The sequence below is a fragment of the Dermacentor silvarum genome, chromosome 1 (assembly GCF_013339745.2).
Source record: "Dermacentor silvarum isolate Dsil-2018 chromosome 1, BIME_Dsil_1.4, whole genome shotgun sequence".
NCBI lineage: Eukaryota > Metazoa > Arthropoda > Arachnida > Ixodida > Ixodidae > Dermacentor > Dermacentor silvarum.
The window spans coordinates 18,190,245-18,206,495 of record NC_051154.1 but is presented as its reverse complement, the minus strand read 5'-3'; the positions used below and the strand labels follow the sequence as shown (position 1 = coordinate 18,206,495).

The following is a 16,251-nucleotide window of genomic DNA, read 5'->3' as shown; positions in this document are numbered from 1 at the left end:
GTTCTTCCATCTTCTCGATGATGTTCGCAGCATTCATCCAGTCGAGTTCTTTCTTAAGCGGCTTCTTGAGGGCGTAAGGTACACGCCGGGTTGGCTGTACCATAGGGACAGCATCCTTTCGAAGCACCATTTTGTACTCACGCCGCGCCCTGCCAATGCCAGTGAATAACCTTGGGAATGCCTGCTTTAGGCTTCCGTATGCCTCGCTGCTGTCCACTGCGTTCACTCTGTTGACCAGACCAAGTTGCTCACTTGCCCCGAGGCCCAGGATGGCTTGCTTCTTCTTTACTATGAAGAACTCAAGCAGCACACGCCGTTTGTCTAACTACATGGCGAGGCGAACCTTTCCACTGTGTGGTGTTTCACCAACCCCATAATGGCGCAGGATGCTCCTCGTGGGGTACGGCTGCTGCCTAGTTCCGAGCCTTTTGAACAGCGAACGCGGCAACAAGTTAGCTTGCGCTCTCCTATCGACCTGCAGCTGCACATCGGTTCCCTCAATGTTCGTTGTTACAATCCAGTCGCGACTTTAGGGGCCACGCTTACTTTCCGTCGTCCTGATCTCCAGAACGTCGAAGTCACTGTCACTCTCCCCTCCTTCGACCACGTCATCAATGGCTGCTCGCTTGCTTGTACAGTAGGCGGCGAAGTGATTAGGCTTCGTGCACTTGTTGCATGTTTTGCCGAATGCCGGACACTTCCTTGGCGCGTGCGAGGGCTTGCAGTACCGGCATTTTTGGCGTCCGCGTTTAGCTTGCATTCGTGAAACAGGTTCAATTTTGCTTTCTTCCATCCACGCCCTATTTTGCGATTCGGCAAGTTCCTCAGCTTTGCAGCATTCCACTGCTGCGACCAGTGTCAGGTCTTTCTTTTGAAGAAGTTTTTCTTGCAGGGAAGTGCTGAAAATGCCATAGACGATTTGGTCCCGCAGCATGGCATTTCGCAAATCCCTGAAGTTGCACGTTCTTGCTTTTAGTTGCAGATCTCGAAAGAACTGTTTAAATGGCTCTCTGTGTGCCTGACGACGCGAGCGGAACACATAGCGTTCATAAGTCTCATTACACTTAGGCAAGCAGTAGTTTTCAAACGCTTTAACCAATGCGTTGTAGTCATTAGCTTCCTCCGGTGATAGGTTCAGAGTAATAAACACGTCAATTACTTCTTGACTCGCAACATGCAAAAAAATTACAGCTTTCTGCTCCTTACTGCGTGGCTTCGTGGGCTCCGGTGCTATCAGGTACAGCTTGATGCGTTGCTTGAATGTCTGCCAGGATGCCACTGCGTTGTCACCCACTTGCCATGGCTCAGGCGGGCGTAGGTCAGTCATGGTCCCGTGAGTGAGCTACACTTCTGACACCATGTATCGGGCGTAATGCACACGGTGGTGACCACAAGAAGAAGCGTTTATTGATGACACGGGAACGCATATATAGCCGTGCTTGCGCACAGCGTTGCTCTCTTTGTTCGCACAGTGTTGCTGTCTTGGCTGGCCATTGCACATTTTGAGTCTGTAAGCTTTCAGGCCTGCGTCGCGGCACCAATCTGCTTTGCTGGTAGCCATGTTTTGGAAAAAAATAACAGCACTGGTTAGACAAGGACACAAGGAAGAACACGACACTGGTGCTGTCGTGTTCTTCCTTGTGTCCTTGTCTACCCAGCGCTGTTATTTTTTCCAAAACATGAATTCCCACCAACTTGCCCAAGTTTCTCTTCTAGTACAGTTCATTGCTGGTAGCCATTTCATGCTTGCATCTACTCTTGATTACGGTAGAGCCAGCACTTAATTTTAATAAGTTGTTTTTCTAGCAAATTGGAGGTCTGACAAAAATATATTAGTGAAATTTCTCAGAGAATCAATGCTAGTGTACGCTGGAGTATTAGCTGACAGTTCTATAAGCACACGCAGCATTTTACAGACAATTTTAGGCATTTCTAGAAACCACCATCAGTTTTGTGAGAAGTGCAAACATTTTAAGTTTTGAACTTTTAACTGCTTTCACACCTTCTTCAATGATTAGCACTGCGAAAGCTACGGCGGAGGGGGGTGTGCCCACAACACTCTGCCTACTGAACGTCACCGTGGTGTGCAGTTCAAGTTTGATTTGGGATGTTAACGTAGACGCCACTACTTGCAATTTTGATGCCTACAACGCACGACATGCAAACCAAACGTGGTTGTCCTCAGAGAGCCGCAGTGTATATTCATCGTGGCACCCTGCAGCGACCACAGTCACTAGTAACGTTGGCCGCAGTATCTACGCTACATAGCAGACTGCATCTATATGCAACTGTAGTGCATATGCGCAGCGTTTGCGTTGTACATGACATGGCTTGAGTGCGTGCTCGAGCTCAATGCTCCAGTCTTACCGTGCTAACGTGGTGCGGACCGACTTTGTCCTTCACCAACTTGACCAATGGATATTAGTCACATCCAACTTCGCATTTTGAAGCGTGTGGAGATGGGTTTGCACAAGGCTCACCCTAGGAGTGACAGTCAGGAAAGGGCACAACGCTCCTCCACTCCGCAATGCACAAAGGTGCTATTGCAAGGTTCATCGACTCTCCAACATGGTGCAGAGAAGGCTCCGCAGTCAGTTCGCCAACAGAAATGGGTTTATTCACCCAAGATACAGCACAGTGCGACAGTTATGTTGCTTACCGGGAAAGGCTCACCGCAAGACCGATCGACTGCGTGCACCCGCTGCGCTAGGGCTAACCAAGTGCGAGAACGAGGAGTTGCGAGAGCAAAGGTCCCACATAACCACTCGTTACGGGCCTGTGAGCATCTGCCGCAGCGATGAAGTGCTCAGCGGAAGAGGACGCAGTCCATGGCGTTTGGCAGTTCTCTCCTGAAGTTGAGGAAAGCGGGCATGTACCCAGTCGAACGGTTCACCGTGGACCGCAAGGAGAAGCCTATCTCGTTAAGACAGACATCCCAACCCCTGTGTTGCTGGGCAAAGGCCACGAGCAAGGGCTTGAGGTTCCGGTTAATCCGCTCTGTCGGGTTGGCCTGTGGGTGATACGTGGTTGTCTTGGGGTGCTTAATGCCAAAGGCAGCACACGCATCCACGAACACCTTGGCCGTGAAGTAGGACGCGTTGTCCGTTATCAGCTCCGCCGGAAAGCTGAAGCGTTTAAAGACCTCGGTCAACTTGTCCCAGATTGTGCATGCCGTTAACTTCCGAGGAGGAAAAAAATCAACCCATTTCGTGAAGTGATCTGTGACAGCCAAGAGAAAAGCATAGCCTCGCCGGCTACTGGGAAAGGGTTTCATGATGTCACAGGCCGCGGCTTCACCAGGGTAGCTGGCTATTGATTGGCTGCATGAGCCCGGGGGGCTTGCCCGCACGAGGCTTCACCCATTGGCACACGCAGCATGAGCAGGCGTAGTGAAGAGTGCCACGCTTCATGCCTGGCCAGGTAGCGGAGCGGCACAACTTTTGGAAAGTCATAAGGCCACTCGCATGTCCAGCCTACCGCAAGTCGTGGAAATAGCTCAGGGTGGCTTTCCTTAGACTGCAGTGTATCATCATCTTGAAAGACTCCTTGGGAGCCTCCTCAGATGTGATATAGCACAGGAGAACTCCATCGGCATCAAGCAGATGGAAATCCAATGTACCCGCAACAATACCAGCTGCGTCGCACTCTGTGCCGACAGCAATACCAGCTGTCCGTGTGCGCCGGACGGCTTTACTGCCCCGCTCCTGTTGGGAGCTTGGGTCTTTGAGCTCGTCAACGACTTTTCTACAAAATGGACCGATCTGCTGAGCCTTTAGTAGCTCCTTCCTGCTGAAGACAATACCAGAGGAGGTAATGGGGCTCACCAGGTAAACATCCTCTCCCGAGGCTGACAATCCGGGGATTGCTTCGCCGTCGGGGGTCGCGCCTTTCGAGCCATTGGAGACAGATGCTCCGGTCTCTATGGAACGCGAATTTGCACCGTTTTAGTCTTGGGAGACAAAGGCTTTCGTCTCTACTAAGTGCATGAGGTTCGCTCCTTTCGAGCCATTGGAGACTGAGGCTCCGGGCTCTACTTGGTGTGAATGCTCACGGGAGTGGCGGACCAAAGGCTCAGATGCCGAAACGGGGGCGCGCAGCAAGGCATCCGCCACCACGTTTGAACTCTCTTGCTGGTAGCGCACAACAAAATAGTACCGCTGCCATGTCAACACCCAGCGTGTGAGGCGGCTCGATGGCTTGCACCAGCGCTTAAGCCGGATTGTACGTCTCCAAGGCAAACGGCACTCCTTCACTAAAGCAAACTTCCGTAGAGCAAAAAGGACCAACCAGCATGTCGTCTGCTCAATGCACGCCCAACCCCATGGGGCCAGTAAACAGCAAAGAGAAGAACTGGGTTGCCGCTCCAACAGACGCATGAGGCCTCACATGACCAGCGAGCGGATCGACGGTGGAGCGGGGTGGCTGGCGCTCATCGAAAATGTCGCTCACCTGCACATGTGGCAAGTGGTAGTCGGAAAGCGCGGCAACATTTGTTGGCAGAGTGGGGTGGCTCGCACTCGGGACCCGAAGAGGCCAGCGAGTGGTTTTGCACCAACAGCGAGGCAGGAAGGCTCAGCTGCGGCACACCGGACATCGAACTGCACTCTGGACAGAGAGGCCAGCAAGCGAGTTTGCGCCTATGGCAGAGCGGGAAGGCTGCACCGCAGCACATTTGTCCGAGAAAGGCGCTCGGGACAAAGGTAGGTCAGCGAGCGTATGTTTCCTAGCATCTAAGTAGCGTGGCTCCAAAGCAGAACCTTGGGCACTGAACTGCGCTTGGGACAAAGAGGCCAGCGAGCAAGGGGCTCCGGTGTGACACTAGCCTGTGCTCATGGCAGGGAAAGGCCTGTGAACGAACCGGCAGAGTGGTGTGGCTCCGACGCGGCACATGGCACAGTGAATGACGCTCGGGACAAAGGGAGGCCGGCGAGCATATTCGTGTCGGCATCTAAGCAGGGTGGCTCCGATGCGGCACGTTGGCCACAACTGCATTCGGGACTAAGAGGGGCCAGTGAGCGGAGACAGCATGCCGGAGGGGCTAGTAAGCACCTGCTCCCCGTGCGTCTCAAACAGTTGAGAAAACCCATAACTGGCATGGCTATAAGACTAGGGTACACATCCGACTGGTCGACATCACCTAGGGCGCTCCATGGAAGGGATATCGCTACCGGTTGCCGAAAGCAGAGGGTCGCTAAGGCGAACCTACCACGTGCTATCGATGTTGTCCACTTCGAAGAACAAGTCCGTAGCCAGGGGGTCTAGCAGGAACGAGAGCCATGAAGGGGCCTGCTCTGATGCCATGCCGAAACCACATTGGGCGCCAGTTATGTAGAGATGGGTTTTCACAAGGATCACCCTACAAGCGACGGTCAGGAAAGGGCACGATGCTCCTCTACTCCGCAACGCACAAAGGCGCTACGGCAGGGTTCGTCGACTCTCCGACATGGCACAGAGACGGCTCCGGAGCCAACAGACATGGGTTTATTCACCCAAGATACAGCACAGTGCGACAGTCACGGCGCTTACGGGCAAAGGCTCACCGCAACATTGATCGAGCACACACGCCCGCTGCGCTAGGGCTAACCGGGTAGCGGTCCACCAAGCGGGAGAATGAGGAGTCGCAAGAGAAAAGGTCCCACGTAGCCAACTTGTTGCGGGCCTGTGAGCATCTGCCATGGCAATGAAGTGCTCAGCGGATGAGAGCTCGGGTGGAGAGGGCACCTGGGAGCCGCCATTCGAGAGGCCAATTCGGGCGCGTCCCAGTGATGCTTGCTCGCACAGCAACTTAAACCCGTGAGGAAGAAGCACGGTTTGCACGAGAAATTAGCTCTGGCACACTAGCTGTGTCTACCATGTTGCCGTTATAATGGTGGTTCCCGGAGATCGAGCTAAGCACAACTCGCGAGCCGGAGGACGAGGCGCTGAAAGGCACCTCAATCCCCACAAGTGCAATCAATAAGTCTGCCAAGGCGTCTAACCAGTAGCAGCCAGGAGTGAGCGCGCGCTGTCAAACGTGTGTGCGTTCTGACCTTAAGTTTTGCATGGTTCGAGGCTAGTTGAGCATTCAAAGCTAGTCGAAATTAGTGGGACCTTATCGCTACGACACCGATAATCAGGTTGGCCAAAGTTTAATTCTTACACGAGCGGCTGCGGCCGAGCGGGAGCAGACTATAGTCGGCTTCTTCCGGAAGTACGTAATTATTATCAAAATTCAAAATCAGATATTCGGTTACTTCAGCCTGTTTATTAAACTTCGTCAATAAATATACACAGTAACAGTTGGAAGTAGCACACTGAACCAAACAGATCCAAACATCCTTTTTGATTCATGTTAGCTATTGACCAATAGCAGCCGCGTTTTCTGGACACTTAATGACGAAATAAAGCATCCAGAAAAGAGTGAGGAACACGGCTTCTGTTGAAAAGAGAGTGTTTGAGAGAAAGGTAACTTCGCGCTCCGCTTACAAGTTCCACGCGCCGCGCACGACTGCAAAACTTGGCTGATGTGTTCACAGCAGCATATGCTATCCGTGGACTATGCTTTTTGACCAAGCCCTAGGGGTGGTTCAGGACCCCTTTAATGGAGACACAGGAACAAGAAGACTGGAGGACGAATGCTAGAACCATAAATGTCACTTTGTAGCATAACTAATAGCCCTAGTTGGCTTTTTTTTTTTTTTTTTTTTGTTAAAATGTTCGTCTTCACACAAAGGGGCGAGGAAAGAGCGCCACACACCTAGTGGTGTGGCCCTCGAGGAGCTGTGAGGACTGGATGCAGCCTGCAGTGTCAGAGATGACTTTGAGATCCCTGCATTGATGATAAGAGCATGGTTATTTCCTTCTTAATTTAGTTTGCACTGCGTGGTACTATGGAGACAAAATATAAGTTTTTGCACATACCCTTAGGACTAAGCTATCATAAGAGGTAAACAATTTTGACGCTGCACCCTAACAAGACTAACATGCGCCCTTGCTAATATGCAAAAATAAAAAATGAAACAATAACGTTTAAAAGACAGAAAAATAGTGGCCACCTTCTCATAACGCTGACCTAAGTAATGCTGGTCAGTAGAATGTAAGTATACTTCAGTGATGGGACTGACTGCATACACCACAGCAGCAAGTGTCAGCGTCAGCTGCATTATACTCATGTTCACATTTTGCTCGTTTTGCGGTGCTGTGCCCAAGCTTTTTTGATGGGATCCAAAGATTTTGTTTGGGAAATGAGAGGCCAGCATGCAGTTAAACAAGCAGCCGCAATATTCCTTGTAGTATTCCATCAACATGAACTCTTCGTGCTGTAGCTTTGGTAGCAAAACTGCATCAGATGTTGTGTCCAGTGTCCCTGTTTTGACTTTGTGATGTTGAAGATGAAGCTCCATCTGATTGTATCGGGTGCACGAAGCTGCCTTCTTAGTATTATCTTCATGGCAATCATGGCAGGGCAAGAATTACTGCCTATTTTGTGGTGAAAATTTCTCACAATGGTTGACATGTCATTAAGGTAAGTATTTAATATGTGCTCTATCTGTTATTACATGAGGCTACAAATTGCACAACTATGTCTGTGTAAGCCACTGCAGCAATTAGGGCACAAGACAAAAAAGTAAAATTGCAGCTGTGATTGTGCCAGCAAACAAAGAGCCCAAATGTGCAAGCAAGCAACAACAAAAATATAGTGTAGCAGCAAGCTTGCATATGGATACGCACACACAGCAGATGGCACTGGACACCCACCACATTTCATTTCCACTGTACCATTACCATGATGATGTAGTTGTCTCTCATTCACTTTCCATTATTTTTTTTTTTTCCACCTGGTTGATGCGGCCTAATGCTAAAACTATAACTTATGGGGACTTTGGCACTATAGTTCTATTTTTGGTAGAAATATATGTAGAATTATGAGCTCTATGGCTATCCAGAACAGTTGAGAGCCACCACATGTCTGAGCATTGAGTATTTTTTCAGGATTGTTTGACTTAAACCTTTGTAACCATATCTTCTTGTAATGTGCCATGCTTACTGTTGCACTGACTGTTTTTGCAGAGGCATCGAATGGGTGAGCCTTACCTCATTTCTGTCCTTTGCCTATGCCAACCTTATTACGGTTGGCAGCAAAGTGCGGAATGAGATCGTCCTGACCAGCATCCAGTCAGGCCGAGTGCAGCAGGTTCGTGCAGACGCCAATGAGGAGTCGCCAGTAACTTGCATTAAGGTCTCACACTTGAAGTAAGTCACTATTACAAGCACAGTCAGTTAATTAAGTTTGCCATCTATGTCATTAATAGAAACAAGAACTATTGGCAAAAAGTCTTTTTTATTTTTTTCATTTGTGGAGATGGGTTTGCACTAGGCTCACCCTACGAACGACGGTCAGGAAAGGGCACGACGCTCCTTCACTCCACAACGCACAAAGGCGCTACGGCAGGGTTTGTTGAATCTCCGACACGTCGCTGAGAAGGCTCCGGAGTCAGTTCGCCAATAGACACAGGTTTATTCACCCAAGCTACAGCACAGTGCAGCAGTCACGGCGCTTATGGGTAAAGGATCACCACAAGACCGATTAAGTACGCGTGCCCGCTGCGCTAGGGCTAACCGGGTAGCGGTCCACCAAGTGCAAGAACGAGGAGTCGCGAGAGCAAAGGTCCCATGTAACCAACTCGTTGCGGGCCTTTGAGCATCTGCCGCAGCAATGAGGCGTCAGCGGAAGAGAGCTCGGGTGGAGCGGGCGCCTGGGGGCCACCACTCGGGAGGCCGATCAGGGCGCGTCCCGGTGACGTATGCTCGCACGGCAACTCAAACCCGGGGGGAGGGGGAGAAACACGGTTTGCACGGGAAATTAACTCCGGCGCGCTAGCCATGTCCGCCATGTTGCCGTTACGGTGGCGGTTCCCGGAGATCGAGCTAAGCATAACGCGCGAGCTGAGGGACGAGGCGCAGGAAGGCACCTCAATCCCCACAAGTGCCGACACCTGTCTCCAGAAAACTAAGCGATACAGCTCCGGAGGTGACGCTGCCTTGACGACTTGACCGCAAAACCCTCTGATCACTTTGCCGACCAAACAGAACTTGATGGACGTTGTAGTCGATAGCGTCAGTGTCCCAGCACTCATTGACCCTGGCGCGCACATATCCGTGATGAGTGCCCATGTTGCGCCGATGCCTGAACAAATTTCTCAAACCCGCTGCATCACGCACCTTCCGCGTTGCCGACGAAGGAACGCCTACCGTGCTTGGTATGGGCAGGTTGTGAACATAGTTCCCACGCCTACTAGGGCGCCCCTCGCGGCGGCGAGCGCGCACCCGGCAGGATACGAGCGGCCCGCTTGTGTTCGTAAAGCCTGTCTGTGCAAGTGTTTTGCACGTAGCTATAGCCTTTTCTGAGCAATGCCGACGCGCAACACGAATTGTTGCGTAGTGGGCTCGAGGGGCACAAGGTGCAGTAAGGCACCTGGATCCCCATACATTACGTCTTTATCATGCCTATTTAACATATAAGCATTAACTATGGGTCTAGGAACATTTTAATGGCACTTTTATTATGCCTATAAATGATGGTGTTTTGATGTTGGTGCCTATATTATATCTTGAGAGCCTAATAATGCCTTTTGCAGTGTTCTGTCCTAGCCTTACAGTATTTTTCAGCGTGTAACCCACCTGGAAAGAAAACAGTCTGGAAAGAAAAAGAAAATCCGTGCGTATAACCCGCGGAAATAACTGCACACAACAACACTCAAATCTTTGCAAAAACACTTTCCATTGACGGATGCGTGACTCATCCACATCGTATGCTCGGCCAGCGGCTCTGTCCCCCCCCCCCCTTCTTCAGTGATGCTGATAAAGGTGAATTCACATGACGGACGTGATAGCGGACGAATAAGTCATGTGACATAAATCGGATCACTTCGCAGCTAGCATTTACATGGCAGAGGATGACAGCACGGACGGAGCCGCACTCGAATAATCAACGGCGATGAGCACATGCGACTGAGCTGAAAGTCTTAACAGTCTCTCCACCGTATCGCAAAGTGCTTTGCATGGACCAAGGGAGCACCACAGGAACGGAGTTGCCGGCACCAACTACTAAACGCAACATGGCAACCTGTAAAGAGGAAGAGAATAGTCAAACATCAGGAAGGGGAGAAGAAAGCTTGAACACGCAGGGGTGGGGCGAGGATGGGTTTCCTAGGAAATAACAAAACTTTAAATGGCGGAGAACCTTGCCTTGAAATGTGGCTTCATGGCAGGGCGTTCCATGCTGCCGTGAAGCCACACCTCAAGGCGAAATTCACATATAACCTGCACCCCAACTTCACTGTAAAATTTTTTGAATTTTTGGTGCAGGTTGTAAGTGTGAAAATACGGTATCTTGTTTATAATATTATCACCCACTGGGAATTTCGCTGAAGGCAGCCGATTACTACCACAAACTCTTCGCCGGTGTAAAAGCTGTTATTAACAGCTTTGAAGTGGACAACAGCATCACTGTGAGAAAGGTTTAAACTGCTATACATAATTATACACTCTATACCCTTAGCGAGCTTGTGCACTCACTTCACACTTTTAGCCGACATCGTGGAGAAACTTGCGCAACTCTGTCCTGGAATGTGGTGCTCATTTTGGACGTTCATGAAAGGTTCACCACCATCCTCAATGGACTGGTTGCTGATAGATTTAGTTCAAAACTTAAATCAGCCTCAGACAAAAATCCTGGGTTTTTGGTTCTGAAAGTGTCAGAGGTTCTGACCAGCAAACATTCTACAAATCCAGAGGATATCGGATCATTGAACATTCCAAAGTACAACTACGTATGTGCCGCTAACTTCGGTGGATGTTGAGCATTCGTTTTTTCTATACAAACCAATACTCAGTGAAAAAATGTGCAACGTCAAACCTGAAAGTCTTGAAAGAGTGCTTGCTTGTCATTGGTTTCTTCCACAACTTTTCTCGTGTTATCTTGTCGTCCTAAATTTCAGATCAATCTTGTACCCTACTTACCTTGTCTCATTCTGTTTCATCGAGAAAATAAAGTGAATTTCTTTAAACAGGGGTTAGTGGGCTTTGTTCCTTAGGAAATCATAATTTATCCTCAGTTGCACAGTGAAAGCTTTAATATTTGGGCCTATAAATACCTAAAGAACAGTATTTGGCGCATATATATGCCTTAACTCTTTCCCTACTGCGCCCATTGAGCATCATTAGCCCTCTAACGACAGTTTTGAGCACAGTGTAACTTTCGGGTTGCAGTGTAACTTGTGGGGATTGAGGTATGCGCCGATGCCATTGGCGCGGCCATTCACCTGTTCTTTTGTCCCTACGACTCTCCCCTCCACTCAAGACGGTTGCTTGTGATTGCTTTGTCACATCTTGTAAATGTAAGCTTCATAAATGTAAGCTTATATAAATGTAAGCTTTGTAAAGGCGCAAGTGAACGTTGGGTGCATAACATTCACAAAAGAAACAAAGGCGCCCCAAAAATATTCTGGAACCATATAAAAGCACTCAGAGTTCCAACTAAAAACTCGCAAACGGCTATAAGGGATGAAGGCGGTAACATCTACGAAGGAGACGATGCACTGCAGTACATCACAAACGTTATTAGAGATAACTTCGGCACAAAAGGAAGAGTATTAAAGACAACAGATCCAGCAACAGAGAAACCTTAGAGATCAAAATTTAACATAGAAAGCTTTATTGGAAACAGGCAGAAGAAAATGTCCCTAATAACACGTCAGCAGGACCCGAGAAATCCCAATACAGCTAATCAAAAACCTCGGTCCAAAGAGAAAGGCACTGGTGACTAATGCCATAGAGCAAGTGATTAGAACGAAGAAAATTCCAGTTACATGGCGTAAAAGTAAGATGAACCTCATCTACAAATGCAAAGGAGATAGGGATAAGACGAGCTCGTACAGGCCAGTTACAGTAACGTCGGTGATATATAGAATGGCAATGCAAGCCATAAAATTAGAACTGTCGAAGTGGGTGGAGAAAAACAATGTTTTGGGGGAACTACAGAATGGGTTCAGGCCAGGCAGACGCTTAGAAGATATGTTTATACTGCCTCAGTGCATAGAAATTTCAGTAGCTCAGAATAGACCTTTATCGATAGCATTTTTAGATCTTAGGGGAGCCTACAACAATGTAGACAGGGAATTGTTATGGAATATTCTTAAGCACGAAGGCATAGATGACGATTTCGTGCAGCTGCTGAGCGAGATATACAGTATAGACCACTTATTATGTAACCGCTTATAGTGCAGGACCGGATATAGTGCAGTCTCTTCAGACTCCCGTTAATTTACCCATAGCACTCCATGTATACACGTATCGCTTATAGTGCAGTTGCGGGAAACGAAATACCGGTTACAGTGTGGCTGCCTGGGAGTACGGAAGTCAGCGAAGACGGCGAACGCTCCCCTCAAACGGGCGTCCCAAGGAGTGCTCGAGGAAGAAAGAGAGACGAAGTGGAGGAGAAGGGCACGTGGTGCGAACGAACAGCCAGTGAGGCTGAAACCAGAACCTTGAATGCAAGAAAATATCACGGCGCGCATAGCGAGCGAGGGCTACGAAACTGCGAACGCCGGCCAATGCTCGCTTCACGATAACTGCAGTAAACGAAACTTCAGGGAAGGAACGGGCGGCGCCAGCACGGCACGGCGAAGGGCGCAGGCGGAGACCGTGCAATGTGAGGGAGGAGGGCGGCAGGGAAGCGGATTTTTCCTCGGCAACTCCGCCGCTTCGGTGGCTCCCCTCGCCCTCCCTCATAGCTCCCTCACTTTCGACTGTCACCGTGCGCGCCCGCAGGCACCGCCGCTCCAGCTGGCCTGGCGCCAGCTCCCCAAAGCTTCGTTTTCAGCCATTATCGGGAAGCGGGCGTTTGCCGGCGTGGCAGTTTTATTGGCCGGCCTGGGACAGCGCCGCTGCTTCCCTCTGCGCTGTAGCCACAACGTGCAATGTCAACACGTGACTAAAAAGTAGAGGAAGCATAAAGGAGAAAGAAGGGTTCACTGCCATTTTCTACGCATGGCTACGGTAGCGTGGCTGAGACGTCGGCACGTACACGCATTTTCCGGCGCAACGCAGAATCAGCGACCTTGCCATTTGAGAGAGGGTTAAATTTCCGCCGCGTTTTTATTTCTTTCTTTTCCTTTTTTTTTTTTGTTTTGTTCGCGCGCGACATTGAGGGGTCTCTCCTAAGCTTTTACTCTATGGCAGTGCTGGAGAAATGCTGGTCGGAGGCGCCGCCACGTGATTTGGTTCGAATTAACGAGATTCGACTGTAAATTGAATGCAAACGTTCTAGCCGCATTCCTCGACTGTTGCATACGCGTGGCGGCTCGGTGCACATGTTTTGCATATGTGCGGGCCATGAAAATTGTTGCTTTGGTTATAGTGCAGTACCGCTTATAGTGCGGATATTCGCGACTCCGGCGACTTACGTTATAAGCGGTCTACACAGTATAGAGACATCCAAGTACAAGTGGTATGGAAAGGTCGAAAAGGTAATAAAGTGGTGGGAATTCACCAAGGACTAAAGCAAGGATGTCTTCTGTCTCCATTGTTGTTCATGCTTTATGTTAAGGGCATAGAAAGACGACTGGAAAACAGCGAATTAGGGTTTGATCTACCCTATATGCGTAATGGACAAATGGTGCAGCAGAAGGTCCCTGGACTGATGTATGCGGACGGCATATTGCTACTAGCGGACAATCCAAGAAATTTGAAGACATTTGCGAATATATGTGGCAATGCAGCGACAAATCTAGGCCTTAAGTTTAGCACAGAGAAATCAGGAATTATGATCTTTAATGAAGAGTTGAGTAATTACGTGGTTTAGAACGACAGAAAGCTGAGCTAGTTGGTAAGGATTCATAATGCAAAAAGGCAAGGCGTGCAGACACAGACACAAGACGAGAAAAGTGGACAACATGAACGCTGACTTGTATCAACAAGTTAACAGTCGGCGTTCGTGTTGTCTACTTCTCTCCTCTTGTGTCAGTGCCTGCACGCTTTACCTTTTTGCATTATTAATTACGTGGTGTAAATTCAACAACAAGTTATACCCATTGTCAAGCAATATAAGTACCTCGGCATATACATAAATGAAGGAAAGACTTACTCAAGCACCCACCAAGATAATCTGAAAATAAAGGGGAAGCGGAATGCAGCAGTAATGAAAGACAGAGCACTGTGGGGCCACAATAAGTATGAGGTGGTGCGTTCAATCTTCAAAGGAGTAATGGTGCCAGCACTAATGTTCACAAATGCCATTCTATGCTTAAAATCGGATATCTTGTCTGCGTTGGAAGTTAACCAAACATCAGTAGGCTGCCCGATTGGCTTTGGGAGCCCATGGTAAAACGACAAATGAGGCAGTGCAAGGTGACATGAGTTGGGCCTCTTTTGAAGTCAGAGAAGCACAGAGCAAAATTAGTTTTGAAGAAAGACTCAGAAACGTGGGTGAAAATAAATGGGCGGCTAAAGTGCACAAGTATCTGTACATGAAAAGTGTGGACACGGAATAGAGGAAGAGGTCAAGAAAGTTGGCAACCAAGTACAGGATAATTCAAACTGTAAATAGTCAGCGAGGAGTCATCGGAAAGAAAGTGAGAGAAATAAAGTCAACGAATTGGATGCAAAGAATGGAAACAAAAAGGACCATGGATATTTACAAGAATGAGAATAAAGAAATTAGAAGGTAAAATCTGTACTGTTGCCTAAGGACCAAAAAATACCGGAGCAAATATTCGCAACTAGATGAGGCATGTGTATGCTGCAGCAAAAATCCGGAGACCTCTCAGCACACCTTAATGGAATGCAAAGGGATTCATCCAGTGACACCCGTAAGTAATGTAGTACACCTTCCAGAAGCGCTTCGCTTTAAAGTGGACGGAAGCGTCAACCAGTCAGCAGTCGAGATAAGCAAGAGACGTTCAGAGTAGTGGTAGAAAAAAAGCAGGGAAGAGATTGATACGACCTGATTTGATCGCTTACAGTCATAAGTAGGTGGTACAAGGTAGATATTGAGGGGAAAAAGGAAAAAGATTAAAGAAATGTATACAAAAATGCTTGATAAAAAACATGTATAGCATACCTGATTAAATCAAGCAGGCTAGGTAACTATTTGTCACCGCCCCGTTTCAAAGGAAATGCCATTAAATCATCATCATCATCATCATCATCTTTGCAATGGGGGCGCTCGCGTCGTGGTGGTTGGCTAGTCACAACCGAGCACACGTCTCTTACTCTCCGGGACAGCGCTGCCTAGTGCTTGCACGAGGTCATACCCTGCTGAGTCGCACTTATCATCAGAGGCCCAAGCCGAAGGAGGTTGCCCGAGCTCTCGCGAGTTTGTCCATTGGTTATCGCGAGAGCAAGTAGCATAGCCGCCGGGACTTTTCCTAGCAGCCTGTCACAGCTTGAGCCTGTGCTCCCGCAACGACGAGCTGTAGGTGCCCCTGTCTGCATTTTCGCCCTTGGGACGGGACCCCTTTGGTTCTCGCGCCGCCCCGGGACCGGGCGTTAGTGCAGTATTGGGTGCAACCAGAGACAATAAACGGTTTCCGCTAACTCAGGGCAATACTGTGTTCTTGCACACGTTGCTCGGTAGCCCCTTGTGGCCTGAGCTTGTACGCAGAAGCGCGCTAAAGGCAACCGCTGACGTGGCCCCGTGGCTCGCTATGCTCTAACCTGCGGTGGTCGGTACTCCTGTGAGACCCTAAGGCCCCACAAAGTTTATCCCTTCTACCTTGGGTGAAAGCGCTAAGCATGGCTATCTTCACTGACATCTCCACTGCTGTTCTTTTGATAATCAAGTGATGAAAGACTTTGGTCAGAAAGAATGCACCGTACTATGCATACTACAGTGCACAAGTGAAAGAAGGTGACAGTTAAGCACTTCGGAAAAATTTTCTTTCAATAGCAACTGTTTGACTTTTGAGGACCTAATTGAATAGGACAATATTTTAGTCATATAGTATTTAAGTTTTGAAAATTGTACAATCCTACACAATTGCTCTTGGTGAAAAATGACATACCTGTGGCGTTCATTATTTGCATTTCTATGTAAAAAGGAGCAGCTGGCACTGCCAACATTTCCTAAACATTATATGTTTTTTTGTTGTTGTTTTTTTTAATATCATGAGCCATTCCTCTCTGTGAAGGTGGATGACCAGCAAAGCTATCTAGCACACGACATAGAGGCACAGGCGAACCCACTTATAACGATACCGCTTTTAACAATAT

General features: G+C 48.8%; 1 protein-coding gene across 2 annotated transcripts in view; it reads left to right on the top strand.

Annotated features, from left to right (window-relative positions):
- Positions 1–16,251, top strand: part of LOC119457494 (WD repeat-containing protein 11) — a 187,838-nt gene that overhangs the window by 80,872 nt on the left and 90,715 nt on the right. For both annotated transcript variants that reach the window (XM_049665115.1, XM_037719083.2), the window contains exon 12: positions 8,050–8,232. In XM_049665115.1, the coding sequence (XP_049521072.1) occupies positions 8,050–8,232 (183 nt within the window). The remainder of the gene's footprint in view (positions 1–8,049; positions 8,233–16,251) is intronic.